The sequence below is a fragment of the Carassius auratus genome, chromosome 36 (genome assembly GCF_003368295.1).
Source record: "Carassius auratus strain Wakin chromosome 36, ASM336829v1, whole genome shotgun sequence".
Taxonomy (NCBI): domain Eukaryota; kingdom Metazoa; phylum Chordata; class Actinopteri; order Cypriniformes; family Cyprinidae; genus Carassius; species Carassius auratus.
The window spans coordinates 18,051,058-18,068,065 of NC_039278.1; the positions used below are offsets into that span (position 1 = coordinate 18,051,058).

At 36.4% G+C, this 17,008-nt stretch overlaps 1 protein-coding gene across 1 annotated transcript; it reads right to left on the reverse strand.

Annotated features, from left to right (window-relative positions):
• Positions 1 to 15,131, reverse strand: LOC113055495 (ethanolamine kinase 1-like). The gene is made up of 8 exons (XM_026221853.1): positions 14,762 to 15,131; positions 8,766 to 9,025; positions 7,646 to 7,786; positions 6,306 to 6,448; positions 5,558 to 5,641; positions 5,304 to 5,464; positions 5,039 to 5,112; positions 1 to 3,479 (listed from the first exon to the last, which is right to left on the reverse strand). Exons 1-8 carry the CDS (start codon positions 14,939 to 14,941, stop codon positions 3,407 to 3,409), a joined length of 1,116 nt encoding a protein of 371 aa, XP_026077638.1. The 5' UTR covers positions 14,942 to 15,131; the 3' UTR covers positions 1 to 3,406.
• Positions 15,132 to 17,008: the final 1,877 nt, after the last annotated feature.

A 17,008-nucleotide genomic window follows, 5' to 3' on the forward strand; every position in this document is an offset into this window, starting at 1 on the left:
AGATCCAACTTTGACATTTTAATGGAAAATGTGAATAATTGTTAAATTATTCTCCGCACATTTGAATAGAAGCCAAAACATTGTACAGTATTTTTCACAATATTTCACAGTATTTACAGACTCCTTATCAGTGGGTTTTAGTAACGCCCCCTGCTGGTCTCCAGCAAACACACACTTCAACTCATGCCAACCCAACAACCCAGTTCAGTTAAATATACAAAAAAAAAGTAGAAATATTAAAGATATAAGGATAAACGAAACATTATCTGTACATTTCTGCAGTACATTCACAAAAGAACTGATCTCAGATAAAGCGCACAGTGTGAAGCCGACTTGTTCGGTATGTTTTCAACATGACGGCAAACGAAACAAAAATCCCAAAACAGATGCTTCCTGTAAACATCCCCTTTAAGAGCAGAGATTTAAAAAGGGATATTTACAAGGTCATTTCAAATAATAGAAATACTAACGGGAACGGTGCTCGTAAACATTGCCCCCTTCACATTAAAAATGGCCTTCATGTCATAAAAGAAAATTGATAAGTAACTCATATTTTACAAACAGAAGTGGTTTTCATCTGGTGGACACATAAACATATGAACTTCTACACGCATCTTGCAATTGCACTCCTGTTATTTGAACAAGTTGCTAATTTATAACATTCTAAATATTTTCAGTCATCAGTCATTATGGACCACTAAGTGACAAAGACGTAAATAAGCATAACCTGACACTGAAAGTTGAATCTTAAGGAAACTTCCAAGAGCATATCGGGGCCAAAAAAAATAAAAAGATAAAAAATAAATTGTGATTGTGAATATGAATATGAAGCAAATTGTAGGACCATTGTTTTTTTTTATGACAATCACAGTATCTTACTGTAATTCTAATAAATCTAGCATTTTCATTACTGTAATGCACATTAAACTGTATAACACATAGATTTACATTTTTATTCATGCTGATTGGAATTTATTTTCAGACAGCATATTGCACAAATGCTAGTGTTTTGTCATTTTCTGCATTTTGCTAAACATTATTTCTTATTTAAATTTTAATTGTAGGGTGAAATTTCTAATGGAAATGTTTTCTCAAGATTCACCTAAAAATTGCAATTAAAATTTAGATCGAAGCAGTGAGAAGTGGACAAAACCAGACAAAGTATATTAGCACAGAGCTATCAGGCAGTTCCAACTCATCAAAGAAACATTGGCTACAAATTATTCATGATTTTGTTGAAGGGCCTCTCGCTTTCAGTCGCTGCTTGTGGCTCAAAGAGATTCATTATTAACTTGCTCCTGACGAGCCCAGTCTCATTAAAATATGTATCAATAGTACAGCAAATAAAAACGAAAACTTGTAGTACTAATATGCAAAACATTACTTAGGCATGCAAATAATATGCAGTTTTCGCATGCATATGGTACGAAATTTGTTGCCGTGCATATGATACACAGGTTTCACGTATATAGGATACGCATCTACCCCGCAACCCTAAACCTACCCATATGCATATGCACCTCAAAGTCCTTTTTTGCGTATCGATACCACAAGTTTATGTTTTTATTTGGCGTACTATTTATACGCACTTTCATGAGATCAGGTTATCCTAACACAGAGTCAGAGATTTCACAGTGACCCCACAGCTCAATCGCAACATCTAGCTTCAGTTTTGATTGTTTTGGGACTGATCCAGTCGGTCAGGAAAAGGACAACTGAGAAGACACACAGTGATTCCAGTTATACAGATACAGTACTGACTAAAAATGGAGGAAACGCATGAAAACATCTTTAGGTCATGTTTCATCCATAAGGGATGGGAAAATAAAGAAAATTACATTTTGAACTAAAAGAACATAGAACCTTTTTTTCAGGCAATGTGACATTACCATGAGCTAATTTTCTTCTCCAAATTTTCTTTTAATGCCTTTATGTTTTATTTATTTTCTATACTCATACTTCATATAGATCATATAAAACAGTAATTTACATTTGGGTTGAAAGCATTATATACAAAAAAAAAAAATCAAATATGAAATGTGTAATCATTTGTGCCATTGTAGGTGAGAGAATTTAAGATGAACAGCACTGAAACTAGATGAAATTCAAAATGTTTTGAAAAACACTGCTAAAACCACATACAACCATACAGTCTGGGTATTAATTACATTCTTAAATCTGCAATTAATGTTCTGAACTTAAATAATATTGTCCTTTTCGATCCAGGACATTGCATTGAGTCCTCACAGATGGTGACCTGAATCAAACTACACAACACTATTACATAAACATTGCACCGTTTTCCAGTTTTGGAAAAACCATTAGATTGACGTTTAAGGAGGGGGTTTATATTAGGAATGAGCTTAGTGATCATTGAGCAGATAATGACTTTCAAATCTCAGTTTGAGCTCTGCCAGGTGATGCAAACGCATTTAGGACAGAGAGCGAGAGGAGGAGGGGGAAGCCTGTGATGACTGGAAAATTCAACGAACTCCTCACAACCATAAAAATTTAATAAATGGAAATGTGGCTGAGGGGTCTCGTGGCCCTGACTTCTTGGGAATGTATAGAGTGAGGTCAGACAGACTTCAATGGTTACTTGGTTACTTGCCTTTTAGCTGACGCAGTTCATCCAAAGTGACTTACACGGGACTAATTGCAGGGTTTAACTAATTTGCTCAAGTGCGTTAAAGTGCAGGATTTTGACCCTGGTAACTATCTAGTTCCCAAGCCACACTGCTTGGCTCAAACCGAAAACTTTTGTACTAGCAAACCAGATTTTTACCCATTACCCCAATTTCTTCTCATCTTTACTGCAGAGTGAGATGAATCTGAAAGCATTAGCTCATTTTTGGTCTTCGAGCATTTGACATTGCAATAAAGAAAATAGTGGGATACATCCCATTGCCAAAAGCATTATGAATCTACAGGCTGAGGTGTTTTGTGTTAGTCAACGCCCCTAGTATCAATACATCTTTGCTAAACATCACTACAGGCCTCCTTAACAGCAAATCTGCATATGTCTGCTATGGCTCTCACACGACCAAAACCCATAACAAGAAGCCCCAAAACAAAGTCGGCTCCAGCAGCGGAAGGACTACTTAGGTGAAAAACAAGTGCCCAATAATAATTAATAAATAAATTGGAATTAAAACATATAAACACACTCATTTCATGGGAACTAGAAGTTCAGTCCCAAAGAGAAACATGGTGTTTGAAAAAGGAATCAAGAATGTGTGGAACTAAGCCTTGGCAAACAAGTTGTCATCCAATCATAAGCGGTCCCATTGCTCACCCCTGCTGTATCCCCGTACCCTGCACCGACTGAAAAGGCCTCTGATTCCATGGTCAAATGGTCAACAATGAGGTCAGCAGATACCAGCACTGTCCTCTCGATCTTGACGTCTCATTTAGGGATCTCCAGGGCCATTACATCAGGTTTGGTCTTGAAGTACTGATTGAAACGCAGCACGGCATACCTAGGAAAAGGGTATTCAGAATCAGAAATTAAAATCTAAATTAAAAATGGGATAGAATTAGTAAAAAACCATTGACAGAATCTTTTATTTTATTATATTAAAATATTCCCAATAATTATAATTTTTTAACCTTTACAAGTAGATATTTTTAGAACCAAATTAAAACATACAACATGTCACGCAATTATCAAATTGTCAAATAATTTTTAAATATAGTTCTGACCAATTATGTTTGTTAACCATAAAAGTATCATGTATTTTAATGTATTTATAGATCATGTTTGTATTTTTTTTTTTTACCTATTTTTTTTTAGCACAATACTGTAAGTATAAGACAAATAAATGTATTATTAAATACAAAAATAACTGCAAATAATTTTCAAAATAGCACAATAAATGCTTTTTAAAAAATTTGTTAAAATAATTTGGTGGCCCCTGTGTTGGATTATATATTATATCGAATTCCAAAATACATCAAATATTTAATTTAAAAGGCATGTTTTACATTGCATGTTGTTCATTTTTGACTTACGACCTGGTTAATTGTGGACTCTGAAAGATCCAAAAGATTAAATAAAATTTACATACTTTTTTTTTAAGCTTTCCCTATGTGAATTTTTTTTTTTTTTTTTTTTGTAGGATCCCTCCTGATCTCATATGCGCAGGCAGTGATTTGTTGTTAAAAGGTGCAGCCTGAGAGGAACCAGGACCCGTTGCTTAGAAACTGGCAACGTAGGAAGTTTACAGAATATATTCCTTGAGCCAGTTTAATAAAAGTGATCCACGATTCCTTCAAAAATATAATCAGCCTACAGATGACATAACACACCCCCTCCAAAAAAGAATAAAAAAAAACAACAACTAAAGAGAAACTTGAATCAAGTTTAATTGTGCTACAGATGCACAACACTGAGGATTTTGAGTGCAGTTTAGATCGACTGCCAAATTCACAGAGGATAGCAGGCCGCAACTTTTTGTGGTTAAATCTACTTTTCACCTCTTGAAACAAACACCATTAACTGGTTTCTATGGGCAATAGAAATAACAATCCACACTCATTCATTTTACAGTATGTGGGGGAGCTTCATATAAGACCTTTGCCTCCAACTGAGACTTTCATTCAGAGATTCAGATCTTATGTATTTTTAAAGTGCAACGACAATAGACATGGTATTGGGACTGTTTTAGCCATGAACCCAATGTGATTCTGTCTGGCGAATAGTTAAGAATTAACTTTGGTTAGAAGGTTTCTGCTCAAGAATTACCTAATTATCTTTTGACTTACATGAAAGAGTAAAAATACGTGAATGGACATTTGGTTTAATTTGTCCAATAATGCAATATCAGGATTTATTTCCAGTATACATCTTGCTTGGGTATTGGCTACATTAGAAGTCACCACTTTCTGTCACTTACGTATCACTTACTGTACATTCTTTATCTGCCATTAATATCCATTTCTCTTAACACAGTCAGAGCTGATAAAGATCTTTATGCCTGTAAATAATTCCTCCCCATAACAGAGATGAAAGGTTTGCTGAGCTGGGTACACTGCTTACCCGAGGAAGTCAAACTCGATGGTGGAGTACTTGGCTTGGATCAGGGCCCAGAAACCCCAGAAGAAATGTGAGGCCTGCCAAAGCGAAAGAATAAGAACTTCAGGCCAAAGCCTTCTAGCTCAATCCATAATCAGCAGTATCACTGACACCAATCAACATGCTAAAAGCTTTTAAATCCAAAAATCAGTATAAACAAACATAAATCGACTTGCTTAATGCAGCATTATCAAAACACTTCCTCCTCTTTGATCCTCTGCAAACTCACCAGAGCAAACTTGTTGACCTGTACATAGAGCGTCTCCAGTTCGAGCTGGCTCACCTCTTCACCTTTCTTGGAAAAGAGCTTGTAGGCCTGCAAGTAAGTGTGCAACCAGTCCAACTGCATCTCTCGACTGGGATAAAGGTTATAGTCAGGTTCACTCATTCCTGATAAACACACACACACACAAACACAATGAGGTTAATGCAAAACAAATCCCCAAGGATTATTTTGGTAAATTATATTTTAATGCTGCTCACCTGCAAATTCATTAAAATGATTTCCAATGTCAAATGCTTGGTAGTTGTAACTGGAGTATTCATAATCGATACACCGAACATGACCTGAAAACAGCACGGGGGGTTGATTTGCAGTAAATAAGACAAAATATTAGACTTGAATGCATTTTTGAGACTAAATCTCAAAATGTAATGCCTTAGGTGAAAAGGCACTTTGGCTCTATGGTGTTGTCAATATTTCTTTGTTTGAGTTTCCCAACATGTAAAGTTCTGGCTCAACCAAATGCAGGATCTCATGTTTGCCTAAACAATAAAACCCAGGAGGCATCGTGGACGGAGCAGCGGTAGTGTTTGAGAAATGTGGAAGCTCTTGATGTATAAATGCTATTCTGTTGCACACTGCAGATTTTAAAACAACAGAAAAAGACATTCACGGTGCATTAAACTTGAATACTATGACTTAAGACACTACCTTCCAAAAGATTCAGATTTTTTTTTTTTAGCAGCAAATCAGCATATTAGAATGATTTCTGAAGGATCATGTGACCCTGAAGAGTGGAGTAATGATGCTGAAAATTCACATGCTCCACTTCCCACATGACTGATTACACCCGAAGACCAGAAAATCCATTTCAGAGACAGAGAAAGATTTTGATACCAAAAATGACTCGCTTCTTATACACACTTTTGTGTACAATAAGACCAGGGACATTTATTATAAATGTAAATAGCGTAAGTTTGATTTCATAGAGTGTTTAAGTATACCCACCCTCCTTTGCGTTGTGAATGATGTTCTTGCAGAGCAAGTCGTTGTGACAGAGCACTACAGGAGAGCCCAGCTGCGACAGGTGTTCCTTCATCCACATCATTTCCTGTTCTAGCACTTCCTGACTGGGCACTTCCTGCTGGATTCTATTTCCGAGAACACAGAAACAGATCAGTGATTCACATGACAAACAGAGTCAAGAGTGGATGACAAAAGAATAATGGCACAAAATGTTTTTTATAGGAAATTAATGTTCCCATAACTAAATAATGTACTTCATCAGGTTTAAAGCTGCGGTAGGTAACTTTTGACGCTCTAGCGGTTAATAAACAGAACTGCTTGCATCTTGCGGAAGAACATCGTAGCCGGAACTACTTCTCTCTGTTTATGTCTATGAAGAATCACAAAGGTACTGGGTTACTCCGCCGCGGTACCCCTGAAGCAATCTAAAATAGTCCGAATATAAACACTTATTATAGGTGTACCCTAAAGATTCAGGACAGGCTTAAAACACGGTTTGGAAAATGGATTCATGGTGTACTCACTTATTATATAAATTTTTCTACATTTTGAACACAAACAAAGTTACGGACCGCAGCTCTGATTGGTTATTTTTTACCGGGAGCGCATGACTTTCTGTAAATGGCAATAAGACCACTGGGAGGAGTCAGAGGAGCTTGATTTTTTTCACAGATTATCTGTCTCATATTCTACTGTCAGGACATAATGACAGGTTTAACAAATATGTAAAAAATATTTTTCTACAAAAGTTCCCTACAGCACCTTTAACTTCAGAATGTAGTCTAGTTCAGCCAATGAGAGAGAAAGCCTGTCTGAGTGACCACTCTCCCCTCATAATGGGCTTAAGGAGCTATTTCTAGAATCTTCTTTTGTGCTGCAGTGGCTCACTCAAAACCTAGCAGTGCTGATCTGATTTACTGCAGAAGTTTATGACTTGTATAAAGTAACGGCAAACTACTGCATGAAATCATCCTTTTAGACTTGGGGCAGTAACATAACCTTCATCAGAGAAACTATGCTTATGAAACTAATGCTCGAATGACTGCTGATGACTTAAATGACTTCGCATGTGTATTATGTAAACAGCTGCCAACTTTTAAGAGCAATCATCTTTGTTAATGCAGACAGTGGAGATGATTATGTGACATAACAGCTCTGTGCATGAGATTAGATGGACGAAAGCAATCTGTGCACCGTGAAACACCTGCCTAAGCAAAATCATGCTTTAATGGGTCTCATCCAATCTGATTCTGAGCTGTGAACTATGTGCGTTAGAACATTTCATGAGATGATTTAAGAGAGGTTCACTCTCTGGGGGTTACCTGACGTTGGAGGCTTGGTCTGTGAACTCAGTGGCCACCAGCGAGAAGTACTTGCGCATTTTGATCCACAGGTTGGGTTTGGGGATGCAGCCGTTGTGTGCGTGGATGGCGTGAATGCGGGCCATTTCTCGTGCGATCAGTCTGCCAATAATAACAAAGGAAGACGTTGGTTAAAATGGCAATGTTCAATCTCAGCTTAAACACAATGCCTGGAAAAAGCTGTTTTGTGTGGAAAAACAGACATCAGCCCAGGGTCACCGGCGCAGATCTTGATACGGTTCACTGCGTGCCTGGAAGGAGATTACGTGACCCTCATGAAGCACAAATTAACTTCACTCCAAATTTGCAGTTAACTCAGAATATATAAGGAATGTTTGCACAAACCATTCTTCAATAATTCAAAGGGTGTCTACTACGTCAGCTTTGTTCTTGTTATTTATTTTTCAACAAATTATGTTTCTATTTAATTTTTTCAAATAGGGATACTCCAACTAATTAAAATGTATTCATTGGCATGTATATCATTGACATTAAACTGACCATAAGTGAAGACAATTTATTTTTACAAAAGATCTCTCTCTCTCTCTATATATATACACACACACACATACACACACTATTTATAAAACATTGATAATGAATATCAAATCAGCATATTAGAATGATTTCTGAAGGATCAATGTGACATTCAAATTGAAAAGTTATTTTGAACTGTACTAATATTTCATGTAGCAATTTCTACTGTATTTTGTTATCAAATAATTGGTTAGCATAAGAAATCCCTTTTTATTAAACCATGCAAAAAAATTTTTTTAATGCAATGTATTGGGATTCTCTTATCATAGAATAGCATCTTAGAATTTGGACAAGTCAGGTATAAGTAATTAGTATAATTACAAAACAGAAAGTAGCATAAGGTTTTGGAAAAGAGCTAAGGTCAGTTTTAATGACTTCCTTATTATGGTCACAAAGGGGCACAGTATTTTAAGCTCAAATCAGATTGAAGCACTCTGTGTTCTAACCCAAATGCCGAAGTCAAAAGACCAAACAGATGTGATATTATTAGAACGAACACCTATTTGGATCCTTCTATTTTGTGCCTTGTGCGGAACAGACCAACCTGAGTAACACGGGGTCCCTGACGTCTTGAGTATCCAGAGCGCGTCCTTGCATGAACTCGTAGCAGATGCCATTCTGAAAAGTGCAGTAAAGTCGTGGTGCACAACCATTGGCGTGCAGAACCTGGAAGCTCTTCAGTTCGTTGTCTCGGTCCACGATCAGCTCCGTCTTGTTGCCGTACACCCTCACCAGCACCGTATCATCAAGGCAGTCCTCCACATAACACCCCACCAGTTTGTTAGTTGTGCCATCTGTGAACAGCTGAAGGGACAAAAACACATAAAAATACAGAATGCAATCATGGCTACTTTTTGTTGCAGGATGCATAAACTTTACAGTCAGCTTGAAATGGCATTCAAAACCTTTTTTTTTTCTGTAATGTGATGCATTTCATGCATCAAGAACTGCACGTTGATTTGCCAAAAATTACAATTTACTAATTATCTGGCCATCAAAGAGTTTGTTTGTTCTTTGGAGAAATTTCCATCATTCCATCACCTGAGTCCTCCATCCATAATATTGCTTTATACAGTGGAAAATGTATCATCTGGATCAGGAGAGACATGTGCACAGATCAAGCGCTGCTAGTTAATTTCTTAAAAACACAACATAGCTAATAAACGTGATAGTCGTGTGGATTACTATGATGTTTTCATCAGCTGTTTGGATTCTCATTCTGATGGCACCCATTCACTACATTTCTCCAAATCTGTTCCATGAACAAACAATCTTGTATACATCTTGGACGGCCAGAGGGTAATTCTTTTTTAGCAAAATTTCTTGGGTGAACTATTTCTTTAAAGAAAGAAATAGGCTATTTCAAATGTCAATCACGATGGAGCATATGATAAACTGGCAAGATTTCAAATGCTTTGTGTCTGTAGCAATGTATCCCACAATTCAATGCACTGGCCTTGCCACCCACCAATGCATTTCTGAGATTCCTGAAATGACTAATGTACAAACAGCACGACTGGTCGACATACAGAGGATGAATTCAACTCTGAGCAGGTGCCGTTCTGACTAAGTGTTGTTTTACAGTAAATGGGTTCAAGATAAATTGCTGACAGCAAATATTTCAGAATTATATGAATAAGTGCAGGATAGTTTGAATAGTAAAAACTGATTTAATTGTCAGCGTTTACGGTTGAGCTCAGGTCAACCACAACATAATGTCTAACTCTTTCAGCAATGTCGTATGACCATGCCGAGCTCCTAAACCGCTGGAACGCCAGAGCTCATCTTGTTGAGATCTGATGAATGGTATCAGTATGCCATGTGCCAACAGAGGAGCTTTATTTTGAGCATTTTGGCTTCATTCAAACAATTGCACCAAAGCAGCTGTGAACAATATATTTGGGCACAATGCGTGTTTTTCATTGATGAAAGCTATGCTGGCTATCTGTAAACAGTGCTGTGCCACCCACATGGAGGTCGAACGGGATTAGGTTCATTCATCCTGGCTTCAAACCTGTAGCAAACACAACTCGTTATTGTCCAACAGTATGGGAGTGACACCAAAATCTTAAGAATAAAATATGAAAATGAAGCTTATCTTGGGTCAGTGTAAGAGTTTTGGGCTATGTGTTTTTGTCTCATGCAAATTTAGATAAATTTATTATCCCTTTTGTGTATTCTGGAGATTTGAATGTCACCAAGGTTAAATTATCTAGCTTGCTGACTTTCGTTGAAGTTTTGTCAAATTCACAATAAGGGCTTTTGAAAGGAATGAGTTAGAAACTCATAAAAAAAAATAAAAAATAAAAAAAATAAATAAAGGAATCAGAAGGTTTGCATCATATGTCATCAATTTCTTGAAAAAAAAAAGTGTGAATATATAATTGCATATTCTCAATGTATTCAACTGTATGAGCCATAAAAGCCTAATGTATCAAATATGATACTAAAAAAATTAAATTCTTTTTTGCCTAAAGGTTTAATGAAGTGTTCATTTTCTGACTTATATTTCATATGTCATGCTTTACAGGGTTAATATAGTTGTATAATTTCTAGCATATTAAATCTATAGCATATGCCAAAAGACAAACAAAAAATAATAAGACTGTACAATAGCAATCTTCACTTCCCATAACATCATAACTGATAACACTCAAAGAGAAATGACAGATAAGGCTGCCAATCGGTGCAATAATGCAAAGTTTATAGTTGTGTTAACTGTGTAGTCCATGTGGTGATGGGTGGAGACATCAGGCCAGACAGTAAGTGTGACTCACAGTCTGATCAGCTGCATTAGGATAAACTACTTTCTGATGAAGTCTTGAGATTGATCTGATTACGCAAATGGAAAAGGGCGATCACTTTTGAGTCAAACGTGGTTTTGGGTTGAGTCAATCTAATCAGATCAACTAGTTTCAAAGCAGAACGCCAGGTTAGTGATAACCTCTCATTCAGAGGTGACCTGAGTCAAGAACAAAAGAAGAAAGTGTGTAACTGTTGCACCAGCATAGTCCAGATTGACCATTGTGTAAAATATCCATGCGTATACACAGAAACTTAAGCACCACAACCGGCAACAAAATGTATTGACACCAAGTCTGACCAAAAATACCTTGGTTTTTTTTTTTAAATCGGTTTTCTGTAATATATGAATTTATATAAATGCCACATCAGTACATTTACATGATGGCAATGCACCTTACTAAGCAAGCTCATTTCACCGTACTTAAGAGATTTATTGAGATGTGTCAAAATGCGGCTGAACTGGAACATGCAAACACAACTGTGTTGACACTATAATGAAAGCACAGTTGAACATAACCTTAACAACCATCATAACCTAAACCTTTTAAAATCCCTTACATTTTCAAATTATCAAATTTAGATATTAACTTTCAAGCTCATTGACAACCATATTGTACAGACTATATATACATATACAAACTGTACATACATATATGTCACATAAGGGGTGTAACGATATGCCACGGTTCAGTTTATATCACCCTGTTGGAGCAACAGTTTGGTTGTGTTTAGTGTGTGGAGGTAGGGTTCATGGCATGGAACCAGCAATGCTAAAGAATACTAGATTCACTTTTAACTTAATAAAAATAACAATAATATTGATAATTTTTCTCTGTTAGTTCATGTTAGTTAATGCATTAACAAATGAGACTTCAAAACAGTTGCTTTGTAAAGTGTTAACAAAAAATCTACTTTTTTAATAATGCAAACAATCATTGGACAGCATTTCTTAGTCTACATATAAAAATACATGTGTCAAGCACAAATAAAATTGAATATCCGAATAATAAGGAAATTATTTTAATCAGGTTCCTGTGGCTCAGTGGTAGAGCATTGCGAGAATTCCTCAATCACATGCACACAGGGGAGCAGTTGGGTGTTCGGTGCCTTGCTAAAGGGCACCTCAGTCGTGGTATTGCCGGACCAAGACTCAAACCAACAACCTTAGGGTTAGGAGTCAAACTCTCTAACCACTAGGCCACAACTTCCCCACCTGCTTGAGTAAATATATTTGATCTATGGTATTCAAGTTTAACTGAAATGTGGTTATGCAGTAGCTAGATAGTGAATCAGATATTAAAAATGTAAGCTAGTTAGCCCTATTTCATTGACAATTCATGACGCTTGGTATCATGTGTAAGCTAGCTCAAGCTGTGATGCTCTTTCTTGTACCTTCAGCTAGCCAGTTTTCTGTTAAACATAAGAACAGTACTGGTTATAAGTTTGACAACTTATTATAACTGACAAGCTACGCAATATCGTGTTCATTATCGCAGATGAATCGCCTTGGATAATGAACGTGATATTGCGTAGCTTGTAAGTTATCTACAGCTTAAAGGGTTAGTTCGCTCAAAATGAAAATTATGTCATTAATAACTCACCCTTATGCGGTTCCAAACATGTAAGACCTCCTTTTATCTTCGGAACACAGTTTAAGATATTTTAGATTTATTCCGAGAGCTCTCAGTCCCTCCATTGAAGCTGTGAGTACGGTATACTGTCCTTGTCCAGAAAGGTAAGAAAAACATCATCAAAGTAGTCCATGTGACATCAGAGGGTCAGTTGGAATTTTTTGAAGCATCGAAAATACATTTTGGTCCAAAAATAGCAAAAACGACGACTTTATTCAGCATTGTCTTCTCTTCCGTGTCTGTGTGAGAAAGAGTTCAAATCAAAGCAGTTTGGATATCCGGTTCGCGAACGAATCATTCAGTTCACCAAATCGAACTGAATCGTTTTAAACGGTTCGCATCTCTAATATGCATTAATCCACAAATGACTTACTGTTAACTTTTTTTATGTAGCTGACACTCCCTCTAAGTTCAAACAAACGAATATCCCGGAGTAATTCATGTACTCAAACAGTACATTGACTGAACTGCTGTGAAGAGAGAGCTGAAGATGAACACCGAGCCGAGCCAGATAACGAACAAAACATTGATCGTTCACGAGTCAAGAACCGTTTCTGTCAGACGCGTCTGATTCGTGAACCGAGGAGCTGATGATACTGCGCATGTGTGATTCAGCGTGAAGCAGACCGACACACAGAGCGTCTGAACTGAACTGATTCTTTTGGTGATTGATTCTGAACTGATTCTGTGCTAGTGTTACTCGTGAACGAGTCAGTCTATTGTTCGTTATCTGGCTCGGCTCAGTGTTCATCTTCACAGCAGTTCAGTCAGTGTACTGTTTGAGTGCATGCATTACTCCAGGATATTGGTTTGTTTGAACTCAGAGGGAGTGTCAGCCACATTAAAAAAAGTTAACATCTTAAGTCATTTGTGGATTAATGCGTATTAGAGATGCGAACCGTTTAAAACGATTCAGTTCGATTTGGTGAACTGAATGATTCGTTCGCGAACCGGATATCCAGACTGCTTTGATTTGAACTCTTTCTCACAACAGACACGGAAGAGAAGACAATGCTGAATAAAGTCGTCGTTTTTGCTATTTTTGGACGAAAATGTATTTTCGATGCTTCAAAAAATTCCAACGGACCCTCTGATGTCACATGGACTACTTTGATGATGTTTTTCTTACCTTTCTGGACATGGACAGGATACCGTACACACAGCTTCAATGGAGGGACTGAGAGCTCTCGGACTGTATCTTAAACTGTGTTCCGAAGATAAAAGGAGGCCTTACATGTTTGGAACAGCATAAGGGTGAGTTATTAATGACATAATTTTCATTTTTGGGCGAACTAACCCTTTAAGTGCCGCTTCAAGGTTTTAACATATCTTTTAATGTGGTAAAATATATATTTTTAATAATGAGTGCTGGTGGCGTGGTCAGATTTTCCTGACTTTTTTAACTTTTTTTGTCTCTAGTTGCTCACAGTTGGCCAATTACAGCAGACTGCGCTTGTCGGAAGGAGGGACTTTGTAGAAAACGAGCGTTTGAGAGAGGCGGGGCATAGAGGACCTACAATAATCTACAGTATTTGAAAAATAATGTTTTTATTTTTTTTTTACATTAAAGCAAGTCAGCATATTCTGTTACACCAAATACACAAAATAATGATCTTTTAAAAAAAAACATTATATGATCCCTTTAAATGTTTTGTTCTCTGATTTTCAGCTACATCGCTGACTGGCCAGTGACGTATCCAACAGACGTGCATCGCGTCAAAAATTTAAAATGAAAACCTCTTTTACCCTGCTCATTTCAACCACCATCTCCTCATGCGTAACGCTCATTGTTACATTATTTCTTCATACTTGTTTTATTATAGAATACGTATGATCAAATGTCATTGCACTGGATGTAATGTTAATGACTTGCAGCTGGCTAAGTTAGCAAGGCTAGTTTCCAACGTCACCCATGGGATCATATCTAGCAATATGACGTGAAAACACATAACAAAAAAAAGCTTCAACGTAATTCACACCATGTTAAGGACGATATTCTCAAGTGGAAAAAAACCGCAAAATACATTTATACAAAGGCCCTAAAGACGCCGGGAGTGACCTGCTCAAGCTACAGACAATCACACCTAACGTAACGTTAATTTACCTTCGTCCGAATCAGGTTCGGGTCCCAGCCCGGTCTGAGCTGTTTAATCAGCTTCATCGCCCCCTCCGTCACGTTATGTTCGTCCACGAATATCTGGAATTTTCTAATCGTCGGTGATCCAACCGGCACGTGGATCTCCGTCTCCATCATATTATTTAGCTTCCTATTAATGCCCGACATTAAAATTTCTAAAGTATTCAATACCTATATTAAGTATTCCTGGGTTCTGAAGGTTTTTATTTGAATGTGCAGTGGAGGTCCCGTCTGGTTCAATATGTTCAGAGAAAGAGGAGTGGTTCATATGCCGGTTTCTATCATCACGACTAGAAGAAACGGTACTTCTTCCTTCTACGGACACCGCCCACAAAAAATCATCCGATGACGCAGGCCTATCTCATGAATATTAATGAGTCAGACTCACTGGCCTTTTCTTTGGCTAAGGGATGGCTTATTAATATTAATTAGGTCACGTGACATTGCCTTCGTAGTTGTCCATTGTAAACACTTGGCTCATGAATATTACGAATAATCCTTCGGCATAGTAAATTTAGTAACCTTGCTCTCCGTCTTTATCAATAAAAATTTGCTCATAATTTGGTATTTTTTATAGCATACTTTTATGTGCCTTAGTATTAGAAAGAAACAATAGGCTATAGTAGAAAATGTGTAATGTAAGCAATATGAATGTTTAGTCAAAGAGGAGTGCGTTGTCAAAACTGATCTCAGGCCACTAGAGTCTTTTACTGCTCATTCATTTTTATTAGGCTACATGAGCTAAAGTGCCCTCTGGTGGTCAAAACTGGTCAAATTACATAAAAAATAATGTAATATAATATAATACGAGATTGTTTCTTTCTTATTTTCCTTGCAACATTCGCAAGCCATTTACATATTTTAGAACCGTTTTCTAAAATGTTCTAATATTTTACATGATTAGTATGATATAATATATTACTATAATTAATACTTTTATATATTATATTGTATTAGGCTAAATTGTAAATATTATACATGTTATATTACATAGCGAGATACTATCATAGTTATTATTACCATTTAAAATAGGTTTTTATTTTTATGTTTCATTTTAATTTAAGTTCAATTAAAATGTATTTTAGTTTGCTTTGTATTTTTGTCATTTTATTTATTTATTAATTATATATATATATATATTTCTTATAATATTGTCATTTTATAATATATTGTCTATATATTTTACAGTTATATTACACAAGTTAAACTAAATAAAATCTAGTAAGAATGGGTAATTATAATAACCTTGTTTGATGGCAACATTCAGCCACTAGATGTCCCCAACTAGCTAACTTCTTTAAAGAGTATGCCTTATGTCACACTGGCATATTAAATTATTAATAGAGTGCTGTGTATACTATATATATATATATATATATATATATATATATATATATATATATATATATATATATATATATATATATATATATATATATATATATATATTGCCAAACAGGAAACGATCCCTCTCAGGCATATTATAGGTGATGAGTGGGCCATTACACACACTGTCATGCTTTCACACTTGCAGATACATGTCTGTGTCAGCTGTTTCCTCTTTAGTCAGGGATTCTCAATTGTTCTTGAGGACTGGAATGTTGTGTGATTTTTCTGAAGGGAGTTGGTCTCTTAACAATGTATCCTGGAAACTCTGAACTTGTTTCTGCAGAAACACTACTAAAGCAGTTCATGCAATGCCAGAGAGTAATGTGCACTCCGACTGAACAGACAATGAATTATCTGGTTACTTTAAAAGAAACCCAACTATAAAGAGTTATTCTTTCTGGGAGACCTGAAGAGTTCCACACCCAAGACAAATTGCCCTTTCAAAGTTCATGTTGACACTTCTGGTGCAGTTGCGTCTGTCCTGGCCTCTCTTTTTCATGCACGTGCACTTTACATTTACATGTATTCTTTCTACATTAAAAAACACAGATACACACAAAATCTATTCTGTGAATTATTCTCTGCACAATAAATACAAATGCTGGGTAATTTAACAAAAAGGAGACAGATGGGTTTCTAAACATATTCATGACCCCACTCTTTCACCCCACAAGATGGCCATAAAACTGACATTTCAAAAGCCCCTTTCTTTACAGATGCACTTTTGTTCCACAAAAAGAATAAAAAATAAATCCTTGATAGAAAACAGACGATACGGATATATGCATGTAATATTTCACACATTAACAATTTACATAATGAATA